This window comes from Chaetura pelagica, unplaced genomic scaffold (genome assembly GCF_000747805.2).
Source record: "Chaetura pelagica isolate M959 unplaced genomic scaffold, ChaPel_1.0 scaffold521, whole genome shotgun sequence".
Lineage (NCBI taxonomy): Eukaryota > Metazoa > Chordata > Aves > Apodiformes > Apodidae > Chaetura > Chaetura pelagica.
The window spans coordinates 196,565-218,149 of NW_009952055.1; the positions used below are offsets into that span (position 1 = coordinate 196,565).

The 21,585-nt window shown below is 39.9% G+C and overlaps 1 protein-coding gene across 1 annotated transcript in view; it reads left to right on the forward strand.

The window, feature by feature from the left end:
* Nucleotides 1–10,406, forward strand: part of RECK (reversion-inducing-cysteine-rich protein with kazal motifs) — a gene marked incomplete at its 5' end in the record, with an annotated part of 54,949 nt that extends 44,543 nt beyond the window's left edge. The window contains 4 exons of the mRNA XM_010003739.1: nucleotides 1,767–1,977; nucleotides 3,559–3,632; nucleotides 7,689–7,844; nucleotides 10,019–10,406. Of these exons, the coding sequence (XP_010002041.1) occupies nucleotides 1,767–1,977; nucleotides 3,559–3,632; nucleotides 7,689–7,844; nucleotides 10,019–10,234 (657 nt within the window). The remainder of the gene's footprint in view (nucleotides 1–1,766; nucleotides 1,978–3,558; nucleotides 3,633–7,688; nucleotides 7,845–10,018) is intronic.
* Between the last annotated feature and the right edge of the window lie 11,179 nt (nucleotides 10,407–21,585).

The following is a 21,585-nucleotide window of genomic DNA, read 5'->3' on the forward strand; positions in this document are numbered from 1 at the left end:
TCCTTGGTTAGTTAAATGCTAGTCTTTACCAGTTTGAACTTGTTTTAAATGAAAATTAATGCCCAGTCATTGAAATTCTGTAGCATTTTGTGTGATTGTGCCCCAGGTTTACCAAAGTCATGGTTCAGTATCTGTTTACACCTAAGTTTTGATGGAGATTAGGCAGTCTGTAATATTTTCTTTAGTTAGTCTGGATTGGATTAGTCTTCATCCCTGAGAAGGACTAGGATTAGGTTTATTTCTGCCATCCCACCACTCCCTACATTGTTGGTAGACAAGCTATTTCTGTTACTTTACAAGAAAATTCAGGAGTTACTCTTTTCAAAGTTGCTGGCTTTACCATTGGTAGCCTGTCCATCTCAATTTTTTTCTGAAATAATGAAGATTAATTTGAGACCAATTGGTCTCACCTGTTGGATATTATTAGAAGTACAGAACATTTTTGCAGGGTTTTTCTGTATTATAAACGCTCTTGCTCTTTTTTAACCTGCTTTTATTTTCTGCCTTTCTTTATACCTTGTTTTTCTTACCCCTTTTCAGCAACCTTGTTAAGTACAGACAGTTCTTCTCATTGCTATCAGATACCTCATGAGATACTCAGAGAATGTTCAGCCCCAGTAAGAACAGTAAGAATCAAAGGAATTTTGCATGACTGCTTTTTCCCCAGCAGTTGTAGGTCTATTTGTATCCAAGTTCATTAAGCCTTTGACATTGGTAGCTTTAAGTTTTCACCCTTGCTTTTATATGACTGCAAGATACAGAACTATTCAGAATGCTCACATTTATTCATCCCTTACCTGTTACATTGTTAGCTCAGGTGTGTAACAGAAACTGGAATTGTCTTGCTGTTTTAGAGGATATACAGGACTTACTTGAAATATTAGTTAATTTAATAAAATACTTAGACCTTAGCAAGAAATTATGGAATGAGTTGTGTCATTTCACAAGACTTTGGACAAAAGTATTAGTCAGACCTTGCCTGCCAAAAGTCAGCAAATCCATTTGCTTCTATCCATGTTCAGAAGCTTGCTTTTATTGGCATTTGACTTCTTGAATGTGTTGGGCTAATCTATGTGTATATATGGATTAGGAAGAAACTATATTAGAATTCTTTGATTCTTAATTGTGTTTGAATCAAATTACATGCTACTTATTTTTCTGAGAGAAAATGGACACAATAAATGTATTTTTATAGATATAAAGGTCTCAACAATAAATATCTTTTTGACAGAGGTGTCTACTGATGGATTTTATCCTATTAAAGTAAATGTATACACTTAGTTTCTCAAATGATGTGCTAGAAATACATGCATGCACACACTAAATTTTAAGAGCACAAGAACATTGAGGCTAATGAATAAGTAAAGTATTATTAAGTAATTAAAGTATTAATAAATATTGTAATATCACTTCTTGATAAATTAGTTTTATTACTAAGACTGCTTTATTGTGTAATAAAATCATCATAATCTTTACTCTCAATAATTTAAATGACATGGTCATTTTATTTAAGCATTAGTACAGGACAAACATTGTTCCCTGAAACATCTCATTGTACATTTCTCAGATTCCAACTTAGATTTTCCTGTCACCTTCTTGAAGTACTTCTTGCATTTATTACCCATCCATAAATTGGCAGGTTATTTACTCTAGATTTCCTGCTTTTTTAAATGACTGACAATATTATCATCTAGTGTTAGAATGGCCCTGAAGTTTTGTCTGTACCATGAATAAATTAATCTGGGAAACATTTCTGTGTGTTTCAGCCGTTTTGCAAATCAGTGGAACCTGTCTGTGGGCACAATGGAGAAACCTACAGCAGTGTCTGTGCTGCCTATTCCGACCGTGTGGCTGTGGACTATTATGGACACTGCCAGGCTGTAGGGGTTCTTTCAGACTACGGGTTTCACACCGAGTGTGCCTTTGTTAAATGTCCCCAGCTTTCTGCTACTGGCTGCAAACCGGTCATTGCACCAGGTATGTCAACTCACTGCTGAAAGTTTGCTGCAGGTAGGAGAGAGAGACATCCAAGAGAAGGGATGAAATACAGATCTTTACCTCAGGCTAGAGCAAGCCAGTATCAAGACTCAGTCAAGTCATTCTGAAGTGGAAAGGCCTTAGCTTTAGAAGTCATGCTCCTTCAGTCTTTGAAAACTTGCAGCTGTCTCCATAGGTACTAAACACTAGACCCTAGATACTAAGTCCTAGACCCTATAACCTTGACCTATGGATACTAAACTCTAGACCCTAGACACTTGACCCTAGATACTAAACCCTAAACCCTAGGTACTAGACCCTAGACCCTAGATACTAAACACTAGACCCTATAACCTTGACCCTAGATACTAAACTCTAGACCCTATAACCTTGACCATAGATACTAAACTCTAGACCCTATAACCTTGACCATAGATACTAAACTCTAGACCCTATAACCTTGACCATAGATACTAAACTCTAGACCCTATAACCTTGACCATAGATACTAAACCCTAAACCCTAGACCCTAGGTCTGGGAGAAATTAATGGGATCTGTGGTGTATAGGGTAGAATGTCATTGGGAATGGGATGGATAATTTTTTGGAAGTGGCAGCAGTGTGGTATCTAATGACACGAATTCCACACTGTCGTCAAAGTAGAGCTCACAGAAGAATGAAGATTATATTTCATTAGAAGACAGAGTAAGACACCATATGTATTTACAGTACTGTAGAAGAGGAAGACAGTAAGAATAGTTTTGCAGTTGTGCTGTTTTGAACTGGTTTCTTATGTTGTTTTCACAAATAACTTCCTTTATGAAACAGTAATTAATGTCAGGTAATACACAGAGCAAGGAAAGCTCAGTTTTTAAAAAGTTTTATGTGTTTTTCTCATTCCCTGGTTTGAAAGAGGGTCTTCATGCTTTGGTATTATGTTTAATGTAGCAAAAGTCACTCTGTGAATGTGAATTATATATAATAATTGGGGGGAGGTTAATTACATGTGCAGTCAGGGGTAGAAAGTTGAAGTATTGTTAGCTCTTTGGTTTCTGAGGTGGTAAGGAAAAATAGAGAAATATGACAGTTTTGTGTTAAACACAAATCTGTCAGGCAAGCCCTTTTTCCACCCTTACTATATAAAGATTCTAACATGGTTTAATGGCATAAAGGACTGTTTGCAGTGTGCATAATTGCTTCTTTCATGTCCTAGCTATTTCAGCTCTTGAAATTCAATTTCTGTAGTTGCATATGCATGCATCCATACAAAACCTTGGCTTGTAGTAAATAAAGTGCCTGTGCTTACAACAATGCATCATCTTGAAACAAATGAAAATGCATCTTTTGCTTCATCTTGATAGTAGCAAATGTGTGTTGAAGGGTGACTGCTTTTGCATTATAAATGTTTTCAACATTAAAAAATCCTAGAAATTGTGCAATCCTGCTATCAAATTGAAACATTTACTTTGCATTGGTAGTTTTGCTATTTTCATTCTCAGTTAATGTTCAGCTTTTGACCTCTGCTTAGTTAAATGTTAAATGACTATTTGCTTTTATTCTGAGACTTTTTTTATTCACATAGGAGCCTGCTGTCCGCTATGTGCTGGAATGCTGAGAATCTTATATGACAAAGAAAAGCTGGATACTTTTGCAAGGGTAAACAGTTTTAAGTGCCTTATTTTAAATGGTACATGGAAAAGTCAAGTTACTGTATGCTCTCTCCTGAAAAGTTAACACATTACAAAACCAATTATTTTTCAGTAGGTAGTGTGTGATTTGTTTTTTCTTCTTTTCTGTTTATACTTTCCTTTACCTTAAGTAAGAAGTTGAATTACAATGCAAAGCAAAACAAAATTAGAGTAGGCACAAACAAGCACATTCAGGTTTGCAGTTTAAATTACTTGTAATAGTGAAGAGAAATGATACAGGTACTGAATCTATCTCATGGTAGTAATACAGTGTTTATTTGTTATTTATGGCCTTTTTATTAAGATTATTCTTCTAACTCGCTATTTCCTATCATAAATAACTCAGTTCTGTCATTGTCTTATGTTTAAATTGGATTGGTTTACACTCTTTGGATTATCTAGATAGTTGTAACTGATTTTGTTGCTCATCAGCAAAAATGTTTGATTTTAATTTAACATCTCCATAAGCTTGATACCAGCATCCTTCATTACTGCTCTTTGAAAACCTCCAGAGTAGGATGGATCTTCTGATGTTGATTGTGTATTGCTGAACCCAACATACTAGGCCCACAGTCCCCATGTGGTGTATAAAAGAATTGCACTTTATTGACCCTGGCTTTTATGCTTCCGTATATGGAACAGATCAGAACACTTGATTTTTTAAAACATCACCACAAAACAGAGTAATATGATGATCATGTCAGGTGAAGCAAAGCAATTCATGTTTGCATCTGCACATGATTTTTTTTTTTTCGATATCAAGAAAGATAATTTTGCCAAAACAGTATAAAAATTACATTAACCTGTTCATATGTTTAGAAGGAGAGATAGTTGGTTATTAATGTAAAACCACAGAAAAACTATGCTTCAGCATGACCCCTGAAGATCATCTAGTCCAACCCCTTGGTTAAACAAGGTTAACCCCAGTTAGATGAGTTTTTTAAAACCTCTAGGAGTGGAGATTGCACAAGCTGAACACTGCGGGACTCTCTCCAACATATCAGTGTGGCCTAGGGAATGGGGGCAGGATGTAAACAAAAGGGAACAATTACTTCTGCTGGCTCTGTCCTCGCTCTTCCAGATCAGTGTCTGGTTGGCCTTCATTTCAAGGGTGTGTTGCTGACTGATGTTCTACTGAGTTTCTCTCAGAGATTTTCTGTTTCTGTGTACCATGTGATTTTGCTGAGTCACAGTGTCTGTTAGGTCCTGACTGCATCCTGGGATGTCTTCAGTTGTCATCCCTAATGGTATCAGAGACATGGTGACCACTGCAGCTTCTCAGTTCATACATTACAACATGTGGCTGGAAGGAGGAAATTTTTAGTTTAGGAAGAAGGCTTTCTATTGAGGGAAATTTATTGGACTTACTCAGGTAGTATTCAGGTAGTTGGTAATAATTACACTCCTCTCACTGAAGTACCCTAGTATCTGGATTAGGGTACTTAGTAGTTGCTTTTTTTCTTTTTCCCCCCTCTATTTTTTGTTCTCTTTGTGACCAGTCTTGCTGACTTTCTCTTCTTTTGCTCCCCTAGTACCACAATACACAGTCTTTAACATTTTCAGAACTCATATATATATGTATGTATGTATATCTTTACATTTAAAATATGTGATCTCTCAAACATTCAAGTCAGCATTCTCCTAGCACATACTGGAAATTACAGAAGTTTAACTGAAGCACTCTTCTTTGGACACTTCAGTCTGGGATCATCCAGTAAGCCCCCAGAGGTGATCTGTAACTGGTCACAGCCACCTGGAGACTGCATGGTGTGACAGTACCCTGAGCACAGAGAATTAGAAGCTCTGTGCCTTTTTTAATCCAGTGTCAGTCAGAGGCCAGCTAATATCTCCTGATAATACAATAGAAAATGCCCAAGTGTGTTTTTGAGTAGATATGATACTTTGTCATCCACATGAAATTAATAACATTGGTCTCCATCAATAACATTTACACCATCAATAAAGGATTGATTACATCAATAGGATTGGTCTGGAGCTCTTGCTTTAAACAGTGTATTTACACATATAGTACTGGAGATGGTAAAAGAGATGGAATCACTGCTAGGACCTTTAACCAAACCAAGAAGGCAAGGAGTAGTAATGGATGTCTGCTTTAGTTCAGACAGCTAGTCCATATGAGAAAAAACTGATTCAATTACAGAAGAGTTCTTTAATCTGACTTATTTTTTCTTCTCCCACCCCTCCTGCCTTTTTTATAAAGATGGTAGGAAGCAAAAGACAGCATGTATGCAAAGAAACAATAGAGGTCTGTGAAAAATCTAATCTAATCTGCTAGATTTCTAATCTGAGACACTTAAGTTCTATTATTCATCATGAAAGTACCTATGTTCTTCTGTTTTAACACTGAACAAGGTTTGGTGATAAGACAGCATATTAATAGGGCTATGACAAGTAACTGACTCAAAGATCTGCTAAAGAAGTTTGACACCTTTTAAAATTGATTAATGTAGTCTATTTGCATCATGGTTTAGACCCAGCTGGTAACAACAAGGCTTACTCACACACATTCCCCCTGCCACAGTGGGGTGGGGAGGAGATAATGCAACCAAAAGCCAGTGTGTTGAGACAAGGACAGGGAAGGTTTCACTGACCATTTATGGTCATGGGCAAAACAGACTCAACTTGGGAAAAAAAATCAATATAATTTATCACCAATCAAATCAAGACAAAGAGGAAACAAAACCAGAATTAAATATCTCACCCCAACCCTCCCTTCTTCCTAGGCCCAAATTAATTTGCTCCTGATTTCTTTACCGCCTCCCCCCAAGCAGCACAGGGCGACAGGAAACAGGGTTTATGATCCGTTTATCACTCACCGTTTTCTGCCACTCATTCATCCTCAGGGAGAAGGAGTCCTCACAGCCTTCCCCTGCTCCAATGTGGCATCCCTTCTATGGGAGAGTCCTCCACAAATCTCTCCAACATGAGTCCCTCCCACAAAGTGCAGTCCCTCATGAACAGACTGCTCCAGCATGGGCTGCCTACAGGGTCACCACCTGCTGCAGGCACAGGCACCTCCCCAGATGTAAGGTCTTTCAGGGTCCAGGTCCACATCTGCTCCATCATGGTCTTCTCCATGGGTTGCAGGGCCACAGGCTGCTATCTCATCACAGGCTGCAGGAGAACCTCTGTTCAGGCACCTCCTCCCATCCTTCCTCACCAACATTGATACCTCTGCTGCAGCATTGCTCTCCCCTGCTCCTTTCCTCTGCCACTAGATATGACAGCTGTTCTTTTCCCCTTCTTGAAGATTTTCATCACACAGGTGCATCCATTGTCACTGATGGGCTCAGCCTTGGCCAGGGACAGGTCTGGATGTTGGAGCTGTGGGAACTTCCAGCAGCTTCTCACAGGAGCCACCCCTGTGGCCTCCCACTACCAAAACCCCACTACACTAATCCAGAACAACCTGGATTTCTCAGATACTATTTGTTAAGATCATCTACCAGTGGTCTTAAAATAAATAAAACTACTGTAGGGTAAGAAGGATGGATTTCTTGCAGGTAAAGCTAGAAAATAGAATACAACAGCATGACCAAAGTCATAAGTGACATATTTGTGCTGGTGTCTATACTGTTAAACACATCCAGAAGTGACATGGAAAAAAGAGGAAAAAACTTTTAAGGTGTAGCAGTCCTTAAATAGACCGAGCACCTACAATCAAATTATTGTTTGTTAGATACATACAGCAGAGCAGAGGTAAGAATTTTAAGAGAAAAATATACTTACCTGGTATTTATATAGTGATCTTGAAATGTTTCATGTTCTCACATATACAGACATATTTCCCTTCATTTCTGCTGGCTCTTAGAAAAGGATCTGTGATGGTGAAGACTGCTAGCTGGTAGGGCTGCTCTGCCTCTTGTTTCCCAGCATGGGAGTGCAAGCCACTGTAACAGATAACCACATTTTCTGACATGACATCAAGGTGTTGAAACTGAAGAGGAAAAATGTAATTTTGCATAACATTACATCATCCATGAAGTTCTTTGTTTTCTTCCAGGTAACAAATAAAAAGCCTATAACAGTACTTGACATCCTCGAGAAAATCCGCCTGCATGTCTCAGTGCCACAGTGTGATGTGTTTGGATACTTAAGCATAGAATCTGAAATTGTGATTCTCATCATTCCTGTGGATCAGAACCCCAAACCATTGCAGGTAGATTATGTTTTTATTTTGTTTACCCAGTATGGATTTACTTCTGGTTTTATATGTGTACACTTTACTATTTTCAATATAGAAGTTTTGAAACTGTGCATTTTCCTGCCTACTGAGCACATGAGCATTTATCTAGTAACTTGAATCTGAATAGCTAGTATTATGAATGGTAAAACAGATTTTAAGAATCCTGCATTTCTGGTAAGAGACTTTTGAGTGTGGGTAATTAGAGGGGGAAGGTGAAGAAAGGCCAAGGATACAATAGTATTATTTTAATTTTAGAAGTAATAAATGCAAAACCCTCAACATTCTTTGGCTAAAATAACAGAAAATATAAATTGAGGAAAATAAATAAATTACTAAATGACCTCTTATGTTAATATTAATTTTATATGAAGTGCATACTTGCATATGAAATGGTACTGTTTTGTCTTCAGTGTCAGGGTTAAATGTAGATTGAAGTTTATGTGATATTAGACTGAAGCACATACATATTGAGATCATATGAATACATTGTGCGTGTCCTGCTGTTAAGCAGTAGTATCTGTTGATACTATTCTGACACCGTCCTAGTTTTGATACTACTTCCCACTTTAGGGCAGAAAGTGCTGGGAGATCCCAAAATGTTGCTATGAACTTAAAAAGTAAAGAACATTCCAATAAGCTGCCCAACCTGCTGCGCCATAGCTAGTTCATGCTAGCAAACAAGAATCTTGCAGTACTAAACTCTAAAACCAACAAATGCAGCTCAAAGTTCTTACAGTATTTTCGTAGGAGCAGTTTCAAGGCAACACAAGCAAGGCTTTGGCTGTGTATTGCATTAATATTGTCTTGGAGCTGTTGCTTTATTTTTACTTTCTGCTTGTTAAGCTTTGCAAGACCAGTGAGAATATATTTTTCCTATTAAAAGGAACATAATTCCTTGCCATCATATAGTTGTTTATAATCTTACCTGGCCCTGCTGACAGCACTTGGAAATAAAGTACCTTTGCAGTTTAGGTGCTCTTACTGGTTCATTCTGTTTCCTGGCATGTTGATATGTACTAGTATCAAATGAAGGATTTAGCTTTGAAAAGGTAGGGGACAGAAAACTTGCCCACAATCCCTCTTACCTGTTACAATACAAACAGAATTCAGGAGGTTCATTTCCTTGGTGTTTATTTGATATTAATGGTTGCTTTCCATTTCCATTTTATTTCTACAATCTAATTTTGCATGCTTAGGATTGCTTGAAATGGGCTAAAGTTATGGTATAGTGTGAGAGGAAATAACCACTGCCATAAATGTTGCAACCTGCAGTATCTAATAGGGTAGATGTTTTTCAGACAGATATATTGTGTGTATTTTTCTTGGCCATGCTACTGAAGCAACTCTACTGTGTCCAACTGGGCTCCAATTTGTCTCCTTCTTTAGCAGAAAGAGCCTAAAATGTTACCAGGACTTAGGAAATAAGGTCTTGAGCTTTGCTAATCTGGTCAGCTCTCATCTGCAGGAGGTGCTGTCAGACTCATGGGGGAGGGGAGGACTCTCTGGAATCAGAGGCCAACCCACCCATCTCACTGATGAAACCCATTGCTGAACTAGAAGTTCCTCAAATTTCAAAGCTCTGGGCATCCAGATACTTAGTTTGTCAGATGTAGCTTGCAAAGCTGTTAAAGAGATGCAGTAACAAAGGGGTTGCAGTAAAAGGTAAGGTGGAAAAAAAAGGATTTTCTATGATAAATTCCTAAGTATCATCTTGTCAGTGGGGAGATGGAAATATTTTAGTTCCATTCTTCTCATTTCTTTTCATAAAAGAAATCTGTTTTTCCTGATTTGGAAGAAAAATCCCAATAAACAGAAAATTCTAATTTTTCCACCCTTGCAGACTTCAAGAAAGTTACCTTGGTCAATCAGGAAGCAAGTCCTCAGCTTTAGAGGTACTTACTTCAGTTACAATTTAGGGTGAGCTGTTTCGCATAGACACACCAATCACATCATGCAGTGATGTGGATGTAGCTTCCTTCCTTCACTTTTGCTGCTACTCAGGGCTTCCAAGGTAGTTTTCATAGTACCAAACTCTGTGGTAAGACCTCCAATATGTTTTCTAAGAAATACTCCCCGAAATTATCTAAATCTTATGTGCTGATTGGGATTAAGTTGGATTTTCTTTCCTTCTTTTTTTTTTTCCTTAGATTGAAGCCTGCAATAAAGAAGCAGAAAAGATAGAGTCACTGATCAATTCAGACAGTCCAACATTAGCATCACACGTACCCCTGTCAGCTCTGATTGCATCTCAAGTACAAGTTTCCTTTAGCATTTCTTCTCCTTCTGTTAAAGTGGAGCCTGATCTGCACTCCCTGTTCACAAGCCTTTTATTCACCTTGTCAGGATTAATATATTGCATATAACAGCTTAGAAAACATGCCTGAGTATTGTGGTGTTTTATATTGTGAAGGACATTCAGAATTGTTGATCACTGAACCAGAAAACAGAATTTGTAAAGGATTTTATTAACCAATACTTTTCAATGAAGAGCTAGAAGTATTTGAAATAATGTGAAAAGATTATTCTTTTGTTCATTGCTAGTCAGATGACTGTTTCAGCACAATGAGAATGTTTTTAATTGATTTTTGGAAACATAAAAATACTCTGGAAGGTTCTGACTTGATGGATTTATGATTTTTGCAATAAGGGATCTTACAGGGTTTTTTTCCAGCAGTGAACAAAATAATGTTCTGAGTTTATTGGAGAAGGTTTGTGTTACTCAGATGTGTATCAGTGACAACGAAAAGCATGCACCTACTTCCAACATCATTTTTGGAAGAAACAAATTGCTGCTACTTAATTTCCTTACCAAAAATTTAAGAGTTTGTTCTCATGTAAATATGCTTTCATGTTTTATTATGAAGAAAACTAACTGGCCCTGGGCCTATTTCAGTAGGCATCTTTACTTGGACGAGTGAAGATTTGCAGGACATTGGGCTCAATGCTTGTAAACTGACAATCAAGCTCTATACTAGTACCTGACTTCAATGAAGAAATATGTTCTTTTTATAGTTTTGTACATTGCAAAATCTCATTTTGATGCAAAAATTATATAAAAAAATCTCAATATCTATATTTAAGTGCCATTTAAAATATTGCAGTATTTGCATGTTATCTAATGAAATCTATACTTTAAATGTTTATACAAACAGTATGTTTTATTACTTACTGTATTTTATGCACCTGACCTTAGTCTATATGAAGTTTTTTATATCAGTATTATGATAGCCAACTTTTGAAATATATACAGAAAAGCTTGGTTTTGCCACAATGCTGAACTTTGAAAGAAAGCACTGAAAACTTGTTGAACATGTATGTTGTAGCATGTTTGTAGCAGTTATTTTCTGCTAAATTCTCTAAATGCAAGAGTATTAAAGCTTTTTATTTTACTAAAACTCTTCATCATGTGTCCTTGTCTATGAGTGCAATCATAGAATCATAGAATCTTAGGGGTTGGAAGGGACCTTGAAAGATCATCTAGTCCAACACCCCTGCCAGAGCAGGGTCACCTAGAGTACATCACACAGGAACTCATCCAGGGGGGTTGGAATGTCTCCAGTGAAGGAGACTCCACAACCTCCCTGGGCAGTCTGTTCCAGTGCTCTGTCACTCTCACAGTAAAAAAATTTTTTCGTATATTCACCTTGAACCTCCTATGCTCCAATTTGCACCCATTACCCCTTGTCCTATCACTGGTCATCACTGAGAAAAGCCTAACTCCATCCCCCTGACACTCACCCCTTACATATTTGTAAACATTGATGAGGTCACCCCTCAGTCTCCTTTTCTCCAAGCTAAAGAGACCCATCTCCCTCAGCCTTTCCTCATAAGGGAGATGTTCCACTCCCTTCATCATCTTCGTAGCTCTGCGCTGGACTCTTTCAAGCAGTTCCCTGTCCTTCTGGAACTGAGGGGCCCAGAACTGGATACAATACTCCAGATGTGGCCTCACCAATGCAGAATAGAGGGGGAGGAGAACCTCTCTTGACCTACTAACCACACCCTTTCTAATGCACCCCAGGATGCCATTGGCCTTCTTGGCTCATGGTCATCCTCCTGTCCACCGGAACACCCAGGTCCCTTTCTCCTACACTGCTCTCCAGCACCTCAGCCCCCGACCTGTACTGATAAATGGTGTTTCTCTTCCCCAAATGCAAAACTCTACACTTGCCCTTGTTGAACTTCATCAGGTTTCTCCCTGCCCAACTCTCCAACCTATCTAAGTCTCTCTGAATGGCAGCACAGCCTTCTGGGGTGTCAGCCACTCCTCCCAGCTTAGTGTCATCAGCAAACTTGCTGAGGGTACATTCTATACCCTCATCCAGGTCGTTGATGAAGATGTTGAACAACACCGGTCCCAGCACCGACCCTTGTGGGACTCCACTAGTAACACACCTCCAACCAGATTCTACCCCATTGACTACAACTCTCTGACTCCTTCCTTTCAACCAGTTCCTAATCCACCTCACTTCCTGGTCACCAAACCCATACCTGATCAACTTATCCACAAGGATGCTGTGGGAGACGGTGTCAAATGCTTTACTGAAATCAAGATAAACCACATCTACCGCTCTACCATCATCTATCCACCTAGTAATTTCCTCATAGAAGGCTATGAGGTTAGTCAAACATGATTTACCCTTGATAAAACCATGCTGACTGCTCTTGATGACCCCCATGTCCTTGATGTGCCTGGAGATAGTCACAAGAACAAGTTGTTCCATCACCTTTCCAGGGATGGAGGTGAGGCTGACCGGTCTATAGTTACCCGGGTCCTCCTTCTTGCCCTTCTTGTAGACTGGAGTGACATTTGCTATCCTCCAGTCCTCAGGCACCTCACCTGTTGCCCATGATTTACTGAAGATGATGGAGAGTGGCCTAGCAATGACCTCCGCCAGCTCCCTCAGCACCCTTGGGTGCATTCCATCTGGACCCATTGATTTATGGATGTCCAGATTACTCAACTGATACCTAACCCAATCCTCATCTACTATGTCAAACTCTTCCTCTATCTTGACCTCTTCTGGGGCTATATGAATCTGGGGCTCATGGGGAAATCCTGCAGGAGTAAAGACAGAGGCAAAGAAGGCATTCAGCACCTCTGCCTTCTTTATATCCTCTGTCACCAGGGCTCCCACCTCATTCCTCAGTGGGCCAATATTGCCCCTAGTGCTAGTTTTGCTAGCTATGTATTTGAAAAAGCCCTTTCTATTATCCTTAACCTGACTTGCAAGGTTAAGTTCCAAGGAGGCCTTAGCTTTCCTAATTGCCTCCCTACATCCTCTGACAACAGTCCTATATTCCTCCCAAGTGACCAGCCCCTCCTTCCATGATCTGTAGATTTTCCTTTTCCACTTAAGTTTGCCCAGCAGTTCCTTCTTTAACCATGCAGGTCTCCTAGCTCCCTTACTAGATTTCCTAACCAATATAGTGTGTATTTTTCTTTCTCTCTCAAATCAATGCTTAAAACTAAGTTATTGTCCATAACTGGCTCTGGAGGGATGCTTTGGTTTTGTTTCAGTTTATTAATTTGGCTCTTCTCAACAGGCTGTCAGTGAAGCCGAGATGCCAGCAGTGCCTGTTTGTACACCCCTTAGGCATAGATAAACCACAGGGGCAAATACCAGAGCAAATAAAAGCACGGGATTTCTGGCTTACACTTAGGGCTCGAGTTTGGAGTCCAGCAGGATCTGGGATCTCTGAATTTCAGAAAAGGTAATAGTTGTCTGTGAGGCCACTGTTGAGAGGGCATGAAATTGGCACTTAGAGCTGCAGTGGCCCTTCATAGCCCCCACTATTTTTTTCCATGCTCTAGTTTTATCCTGCTTTACCCAGTGTCACAACTTGGAGATTAGTCTCTTGACTGAAAGGGGAAGTGTTATTTATACATCTTTACTGAATTTTATTACACTTTTCCAGGTCTTTCTTTCACAAAACAAAGTATATTTCAAAACTTTTCAACACCAACACTATGTCTAGGAAGCCCTGGGAGCCAATATAAATACATTTAAGATTGTGGCCTAGATGTTTCCTTTTTGAAGTCTGGACTGCAAGATGACACTCTAGTTAAATTAATCCTAAAATAACAACAAAAAAGTAGTATTGGGAAAAAAGATTGAGCCACCACAGTAGTGCCAGACTTGACTGCAACTTGCTGCATGTTCTTTGAACTGGTGCGTTTATACAGTGGGACCAGCTTGTTGCTGTTCCATGTGGAGTACAAATGAAGGTTGACAATTGCAGGTAACAACTTGCTCTCCTAGCACCTGCTGCACCTCCTACTTCCAAGGCATTTTGTCTTCCATGGTTGTACATTGCTTGCTTTGTGCTCTTTCTCCTGCTCCTCTCTGGGCCACAAGCTTTTATAGCTCTTATGCCCACTGCATAAGCCAAAGAGACTCTCAGATAAATATACATGTATATGTATACAAATATATTTATCTCACACTGCCTTCTATCAGGCTATGTATCAGCCTCTTGAGGAAGAACACATTCGGTCACTGTAGAGCCATTTATTTTAGCAAATAATCTAAATTTCCTTTTAAAGTTTGGATTTCTAGTACAAATGGCAATCAAAGATGCAGGATCAAACTCTTGGATTTGTTATGTAATGTATACACAGTGCTGTCTAGCTGTAAGTGTGCAAAAGGGTCAAAATGCTGTCTTTGGATTGTTGCATTCTAAAATGCACCCACCAGCAGCAGTTCATTTTCCTCTGAGTTTGCAACACTGGTCCTTGCTGGTGAGGGCCACAAGCAGCTTCTGAGTACCAATGCAAACGTGGGCGTCAGTCAGGAGCAGCTACCACCTGCAGGGCAGGCAAGCTGTGGTGTGCAAGGGAGAGCTAAATTACAAGCCTTCCAGGTTCCTTAGCTGTGATCCCAAAACAGCTAACACAGCCTTGATTGTGACAATGCCAGATGATGTTACTTCATTATTTTGTCTTTATTTCATGGTTGCCATTTTTTAAGTCTGAGGTGATCTTCTCTTTTCCACATCAAATGTTTTCTATTAGCACAGCTGAACCTGAAGTTGGGTTAACCACTGTTTTAGATATTCAAACCACAGAGGTTTGCAGCTGAACTGGCAAGCTGGGGTACCTATGGAAAGAAATGAGCATTTTCAGGATGAGTCATCTGATGTATTTTAAGTATGTGTTGTAGGGTAAAAAATATTGCACTCTAGGAAAGCCTGTCAGGTCAGAGGAGAGCTGCTCCCACTGACCTAAGGAACAGTGCACAGCATATCTGTAACCAGGTTGCATTTCATTCTTAGAACAATTTTAAACCAGGTGTGAGCATACTCAAAAATCTGCAAGGGCCTGATTACAGTCCAGTACTATGCATCAATCATGTGCAGAGAGAGGGGTTTTTTTTACAAATATTTTAAAACTTCAGAGGTAAACAATATAAGTGTGGCCGAGGGCCAGAGACTCAATAAGTATTTTTGAGCTTTTCACATCGTTTTTACTGCATCAAGGATGTATGTAGTAAAGAAACTGCTTGAAACACAAAATGTTGTCATGATTCTATGATTCTCTTACAGTTCTGTGGTTGGAAAACAGTCAAGTTAAAAATGTTTAGATACCTATCACATATTTCTCAAAGGTACCTATTTTTCCTCGTGTATTAAGGCCTTTCCCACATCATGAAATGAAAGGTCTTGCCCCAAATTCAGTTTAATGAACTCACAGTCATAATGAAGATGTCTCTACTTTTAACGTTTAACGCCAGATGACTTGTCTAGGTTTTAGAATGTTCACTTTGAACTATTTGTGTTAAAGCTTTGGATTTATTTTTTAAGGTTTTATTTCATTCACTGCTTCAAAATGCTAATCTTTTAATACAGAAATCCACTGCGCTCCAAAACGTATCAGCTTCACAGGTTCAAAACCACTGCTGTTATATTTTCAGTAATTCAAAAGATTTTGCATAGACTGTATTACTTTGGTCATTTTTTTATTTATTTTTTTTACAATATATCTAGTATGTGCTAAGGGTCTTTTTAGAAATGCTTCTGTGGATTGTATGAGGAACTAACAGGGGTTCATAAATTGCATGAGGTGTTTGGCTCAGATTTGTATATTTGCTGAAGCCAGTAACCAAAGTTTCTGAACAGCAATACAACTTCCTTGAATTAAATACAGAAATAGCTATGTACAGTGTGGGAAACATCTGTTTTGATAGACTCAAGGGGACATCGTGCTCTTGTGGTTTTGAAAGAAACCTTCAACCCTAAAATGAAAACACTGTGGCCAGGGTTGTGTTTCGCACAGAAAGCCTGTAGGTGGCATCACAGCGTTTCATTACGTTCCAGCTGCTTGGTTTGGGAGTTTAAATTAATTTTTGTTTAAAGGTAGCGCTTCTCTACTGCTCCAGCTCTAATTTCTGTGCCGTTTCATTCTCAAAATCAGGCACTGTCCGCTTTACATAAATTTACTTCCTGCAGATGCCCAAGAGGAAGTATTGAGGACCATCCCAAGAATTTAGTTCTCCAGTACATAAACTGCCATGTAGCTTTTTAATCTTTTTTGAGAGGTGAACCTCCCACCAAGGATAGATATGGATGTCCTAAACTGTTGGCACAGAAGTGAGCGAAATCCATAATGACAATTTTTGTCACTAGCAACCTACAAATTTTATTTCAGCAGGTATTTCAAGAGGCTAATCAGGCACAGGAATAGACACTGTCTAAAGGTTTCACCTCTTGTGAGCAGAAAAGAGAGTATTTTTAAGATTCTGGGAAAACCCTCGTTGGTCCAGGAACTCATGTACACAGACATGAAAATATCACAAACTACAGTAAATTCAGCATTAGGGCATTAATTCAGAAGAGGGAAAATGAGCAAATGAGGAAACCAACTTGGAGCTGGAGACACCACCAGAGAAGACCAGAAAGGACAAGTGGCAGTAAACTTCGCACAGCATGTTCCATGATGCTGCAAAGCTGCTGCACCATTTGTCCACCTTTCAGAATAGACATTATTACTAGTACCTTAACACCTATGTAATAACCAGCAGATGGCAGCACAACTTTTTTCTCTGATGTTGGGGCTCCTCACATGTATGGAGCTTAGGGCAAAACAACCAGTAGGAAACACAAAAGCATCTGCTCTAAGAAACTTTTTTTTTTTTTTTAAAACACATCTTTTTTATAAGCTCTGTCCCTCCAGGAGCCTTGAACTGTTCAAAGATCTTTATTTTTGCTGTTGTTGGCCTGGGTCACCCTGCTTCAAATTTAAACTTTTGGAATTATACATACAATTTCTTGAATAATTTTTATTAGAATACTTCAAATTGTTATGTAAGTACTTTACGTTATTTCTTAGAAGAATAATATTTTTTTGATACCTTTTATTAGAAAGTCTCTAGTCCAAGCTAATATGCCTGATAAAGAACAGAAATGCTATCAAAAGAAGCTTGTGGCAGAAGTCTTGCTTGTAAGAAGGACCTCTGCTCTGCCAGAGGAGACATGGCCCCCTGGCAGTCCTGGGTCCCTTCACTGCAGTGGCACCAGCCAGCTCAGCCTCATACAATGGCTTGGTTTGGAAGGGGTCTTAAAGATCTAGTTCTAACCCTCTTGCATGGGCCAGGATACTTCCCACTAGATGAGGTTGCTCAGAGGCCTGTCCAACCTGACCTTGAACACTTTCAAGAAGGCTTCCACAACTTCCCTGGGCCTCCTAATGTCTAACCTACATTTCCCCTCTTCCAGTTTTGATCCATTACCTGTTGTCCTCTCACTACAAGCCCTTCTAAAAAGTCCCTCTCCGGCTTTCCCATAGGCTCCTTCAAGCACTGGAAAGCTACTAAAAGGTCTCCATGGAGCCTTCTCTTCTCTGGGCTGAACAACCCCAACTCTCTATCTTCATAGGACAGGTGCTCCAATCCTCTGATCATCTTTATGGCCCTCCGGACTCGGTCCAGGAGCTCCACGTACTTCTTATGTCCTCATGCCTCAGAGGGGCCCTGGAGAGGCTCCCCCCTGCCACTGCCTCCTCCTGCAGCCCCCCCCAGCATCCAAGGACCCCAGCTCCTCTTCATACTCTTCACTTCTGCAGAAAACTGCTCCATCCTGCCTCCAGCCAAGGTCCTGTTCAGCAAAATCCAGGCCCTTTCAAACACATCCCAGAAGGAGAAAGCGAGTGCAAGAGGCAGCTCCCTGCCTGCAGAGACTGATGTTTTCAGAAACCCACCTACAGTAACCATACCCCAGGCATTTTTCAATGGGGAGTTCCCACTTCCCTTCAAAACACTCCAGCTGAGGTGAAATGCACCTGCACATCCTGAGCACAGTAAACACCCTGCCCTCTTTAGCTGGACTTTCAGACTGTCATCGGGCTAAATCTTTTTGTAGGAATACGTGGGTAATCGCTTCTGCCTGGCACAGTGCTACTCTTGCTACCAGCTCACACTAGGAAGACTCCCACAACCCAAATCTCACCACAGCCTTTTCATCCTCTGAATACCAGTGCACTGCACCATGCTGAGGACGTTCCTCTCATTATTTTCTGGCACTTGGATTCAGACATCCTCTGCAGATTCCCAGGTGTGTTACCAGCACCTAAAATGCAGAGAGCATGGTCTCAAGGCCTGGCAAGGAACAGGTGGCACCACCACTCAGCCCCACAGCAACCCTCCAAAGATGGAGCAAGTGCAGTCAGCAGGAGAGGCTATTGCTTGCCCACACCAGGAGGAAGGGCTCGCACCTCCACCAGAGCTGCTGCCAATATCCCTCATGCACCAGAAGCTGGGAAGCCAGGTCCCAAGCCTGGGTGGGTGGCCACTACCTTTCTACCAGGTGCAGCCACCTTACACCTTCAGCTAGAGTGCTCCTGTTCATCCCAACGCCAGCTTTCTGCCCAACCCCATTGCTTCTGATTGTCATCATGACCCCAGTGCTGTTTTGTGTGTTCCCATGCTGAATGCACACGTGGTCACATCAAATTCTGCTAGTGCCTAGATCACCATTGGCCTTGAGTAGCAGCAGCCAAGCAGGTGAATCAATGTTGGCTAACCTTTATGTATATGTTTATAAATTGTGAGGTTGTATTAAGACCCATCCCTCAAGCTCTTCTGTAGACCAATGTTGCCTGTCAGCTTTTCTTCCATTAATAAGTTTGGTTAATGGACGCAGCTATTCATTCTGCATCACCTTCTCTAAAAAGCGACGCTGCCGGCAGAACACGTGCATGACAGTACAGCTAGCAAGCCCAGTCCACAAGAGACAGTCTTCCACATCTCCCAGTGGAGAATGGAAACTGACAGAGGAGCTTATAACCCCTTTCACTATTTTTCTGCAAAAAACAAATCTACAGTGCTTCTCTGTAATCTCTCTTCTGCTCCTTGCTTATTAATACTACTTGGCTGAGCATGAGTTGATGTCTTGGCATTTTTCCATCCATCCACAATTGCATTCTTCTTGTTATTCATACAACAGCTGCTTTAACACCAGTTATATAGAGGCCAGCTGAGAATGAGTGAGCAGCACACACTACAGCTATCAGGCCTGGAAGACTGCCACAACCCAAATCTCACCTTGTAGCCCCTTCATTCTGTAGACATCTATGCACTATGCCATGCTGAGCACATGTGAGTTACCTAAAACCACAGATATCTTACTTCACAACTGCCTGTCTCATACTTGAGGCATCTTCCCCTGATTTTGTTATAATGTGCTCTTCAACATACTACCACGTAGAACACTGTGTTAATAAAATAGTATGCCTTCTTTAACTTAGTATGTTAAACTCACTCACACTCCAAGCAAAAAGAACTATGTCATTCATCATTTGGAACCTGATCCCTAGGTAAAAGAGAAATGGTCCAACTTCAGCTTGCCTGTCAATTCAGAACAGATGAAACAAGAAATGAGGTATACAGGCACTAAACAGGGTCAGGTCATACTTTAAATGCAGAATGACAAAGTTCTGCCTTGTTCACAAATACCCTACATTTTTCCTTTTCATATACATTTTTCAGAGGAAACAGGGAAAATTCTTCTGACCTCTAATATAAGCCCTGCACATTTTCTTAAGTGTGTCTTTCTACACCCCCCCCACCCCCCCTTGGTCCCTTGGTATTAGACTGGAGTGGTTTTTTTGTCCATGTATCTGTACTTTGCTACCTAGCACCAATTATCTTGCCTAGAAAAACATGCCTGCATGTTTGACAGATGTATTCTGAAACTGACACAGCCACCTGCATTAGAATTTTAGCTCTACAGAGGTAATTACTGGGAACTGCACACTCAAAATTATATTTAACAGCTACTTAAGTAAACCCCTAAGCTTCCCTAGCAACTTAAAAACAGTGAAGGGAAGCAGCTTGATGCAATGATGAACAGTAGCATTATATACAAGAATACAGTACTGAAGACCAATCACAAGAGTGTTTTGGGTTTTGTCCCCTTCCAAAATGTCACCTTACCAAACAATATTAACTCGCAGCACATGAAGAAACACATCCAAGTTACATTATAATCCTTCCTACAAATTCAAATACTGTTACATTATTTCACAAGCACAACTTTTACGCTCAGAAACTTGAGGCACAATAAAATATTTCTTGTACACAGACTTCTCCAGACCAATAAATTTCAGAAGCAATGAAAGCCATTGATTTAATTTGGCTGTTCTCAAGCTCCCTGGCTTTTCTGAAAACTGTGACCACACTGTGTTTCAGTCAGTACTTTCACATTTCATAATTAATCTGTTGTTTCTACAAACCTCATTTAATGAGAGCAAGAGCATTTAGCGATAGCAAATTAGAACCAAGATTTAAGAACATCAGTCTCCAGGAAAATATGCAGCTGTCAGTATTTGAGATAAAGATACTCCTATAACGAGCTACAGTCTACCTAAAGTGTTTGGATCCAAGTTCCAGGTCCTTCTGTGTCTTTTAACAGATGTTTTACAGCAAAAAGAAGCTTTCACATCAAGTTCCCTGAATATATTATAAAGGAGAGGGGAGGTAGGTAATCATGTGCACACACACCTAAGAGATAGTTAGGACAGTTAGCTGGTTTATTTGAACGTGTGAAACCGAAGTCCAATAAATAAAATGCTTAACACAACCACTAAATGCCAAGCAGGAAAATTCGGAGAAGATTGAACTGTTCCCTTGATGACCAAAGTGCAGATGAACCTAAAATGGCTTCCCAGCTCCCCACTCCAAGCCATGCTGTTGCCTCAAGAACAATATTTAACCATGCATGCTGCCAAACTCCTCCCTGCTGGAGTTTCAACAATACCAGAACAATGCCAAAGCTGACAGGGTTCACAGTATCAAGGTTTAAGAGTGAAAATGAGTGAGTGCCTAGATTTTAGAACTTCTATAGAGCCATCCCTCTTCCTCAAACAGACCCTTTCAAACTGGTTAATGATCTGTGCTATGGCCAAATATACATATATTCTATTGTTGTTTTAATAAGCTATTAGGCTAGAAAAACACACCACTTCTTAGTCATTGTTTGGGGTGGAAAGCACAGATAATCTCACAAATTGTGCTTATGTTTGTTCAATACTACTGTTATATAACTAGTTTCTTCCAAATAGCAGACTCTTCCAATTTAAGTTAGCTGTCTGTTACATATCTATTAAAACTCTTCAAACTTATTAAAACAAAAATATCAAGATTGTATCCAAAATATCATTCCAAATAGCTCATAGAATCTCAGATGGATGGTCATCAAATTCTGCTAAAAATGCCATGCC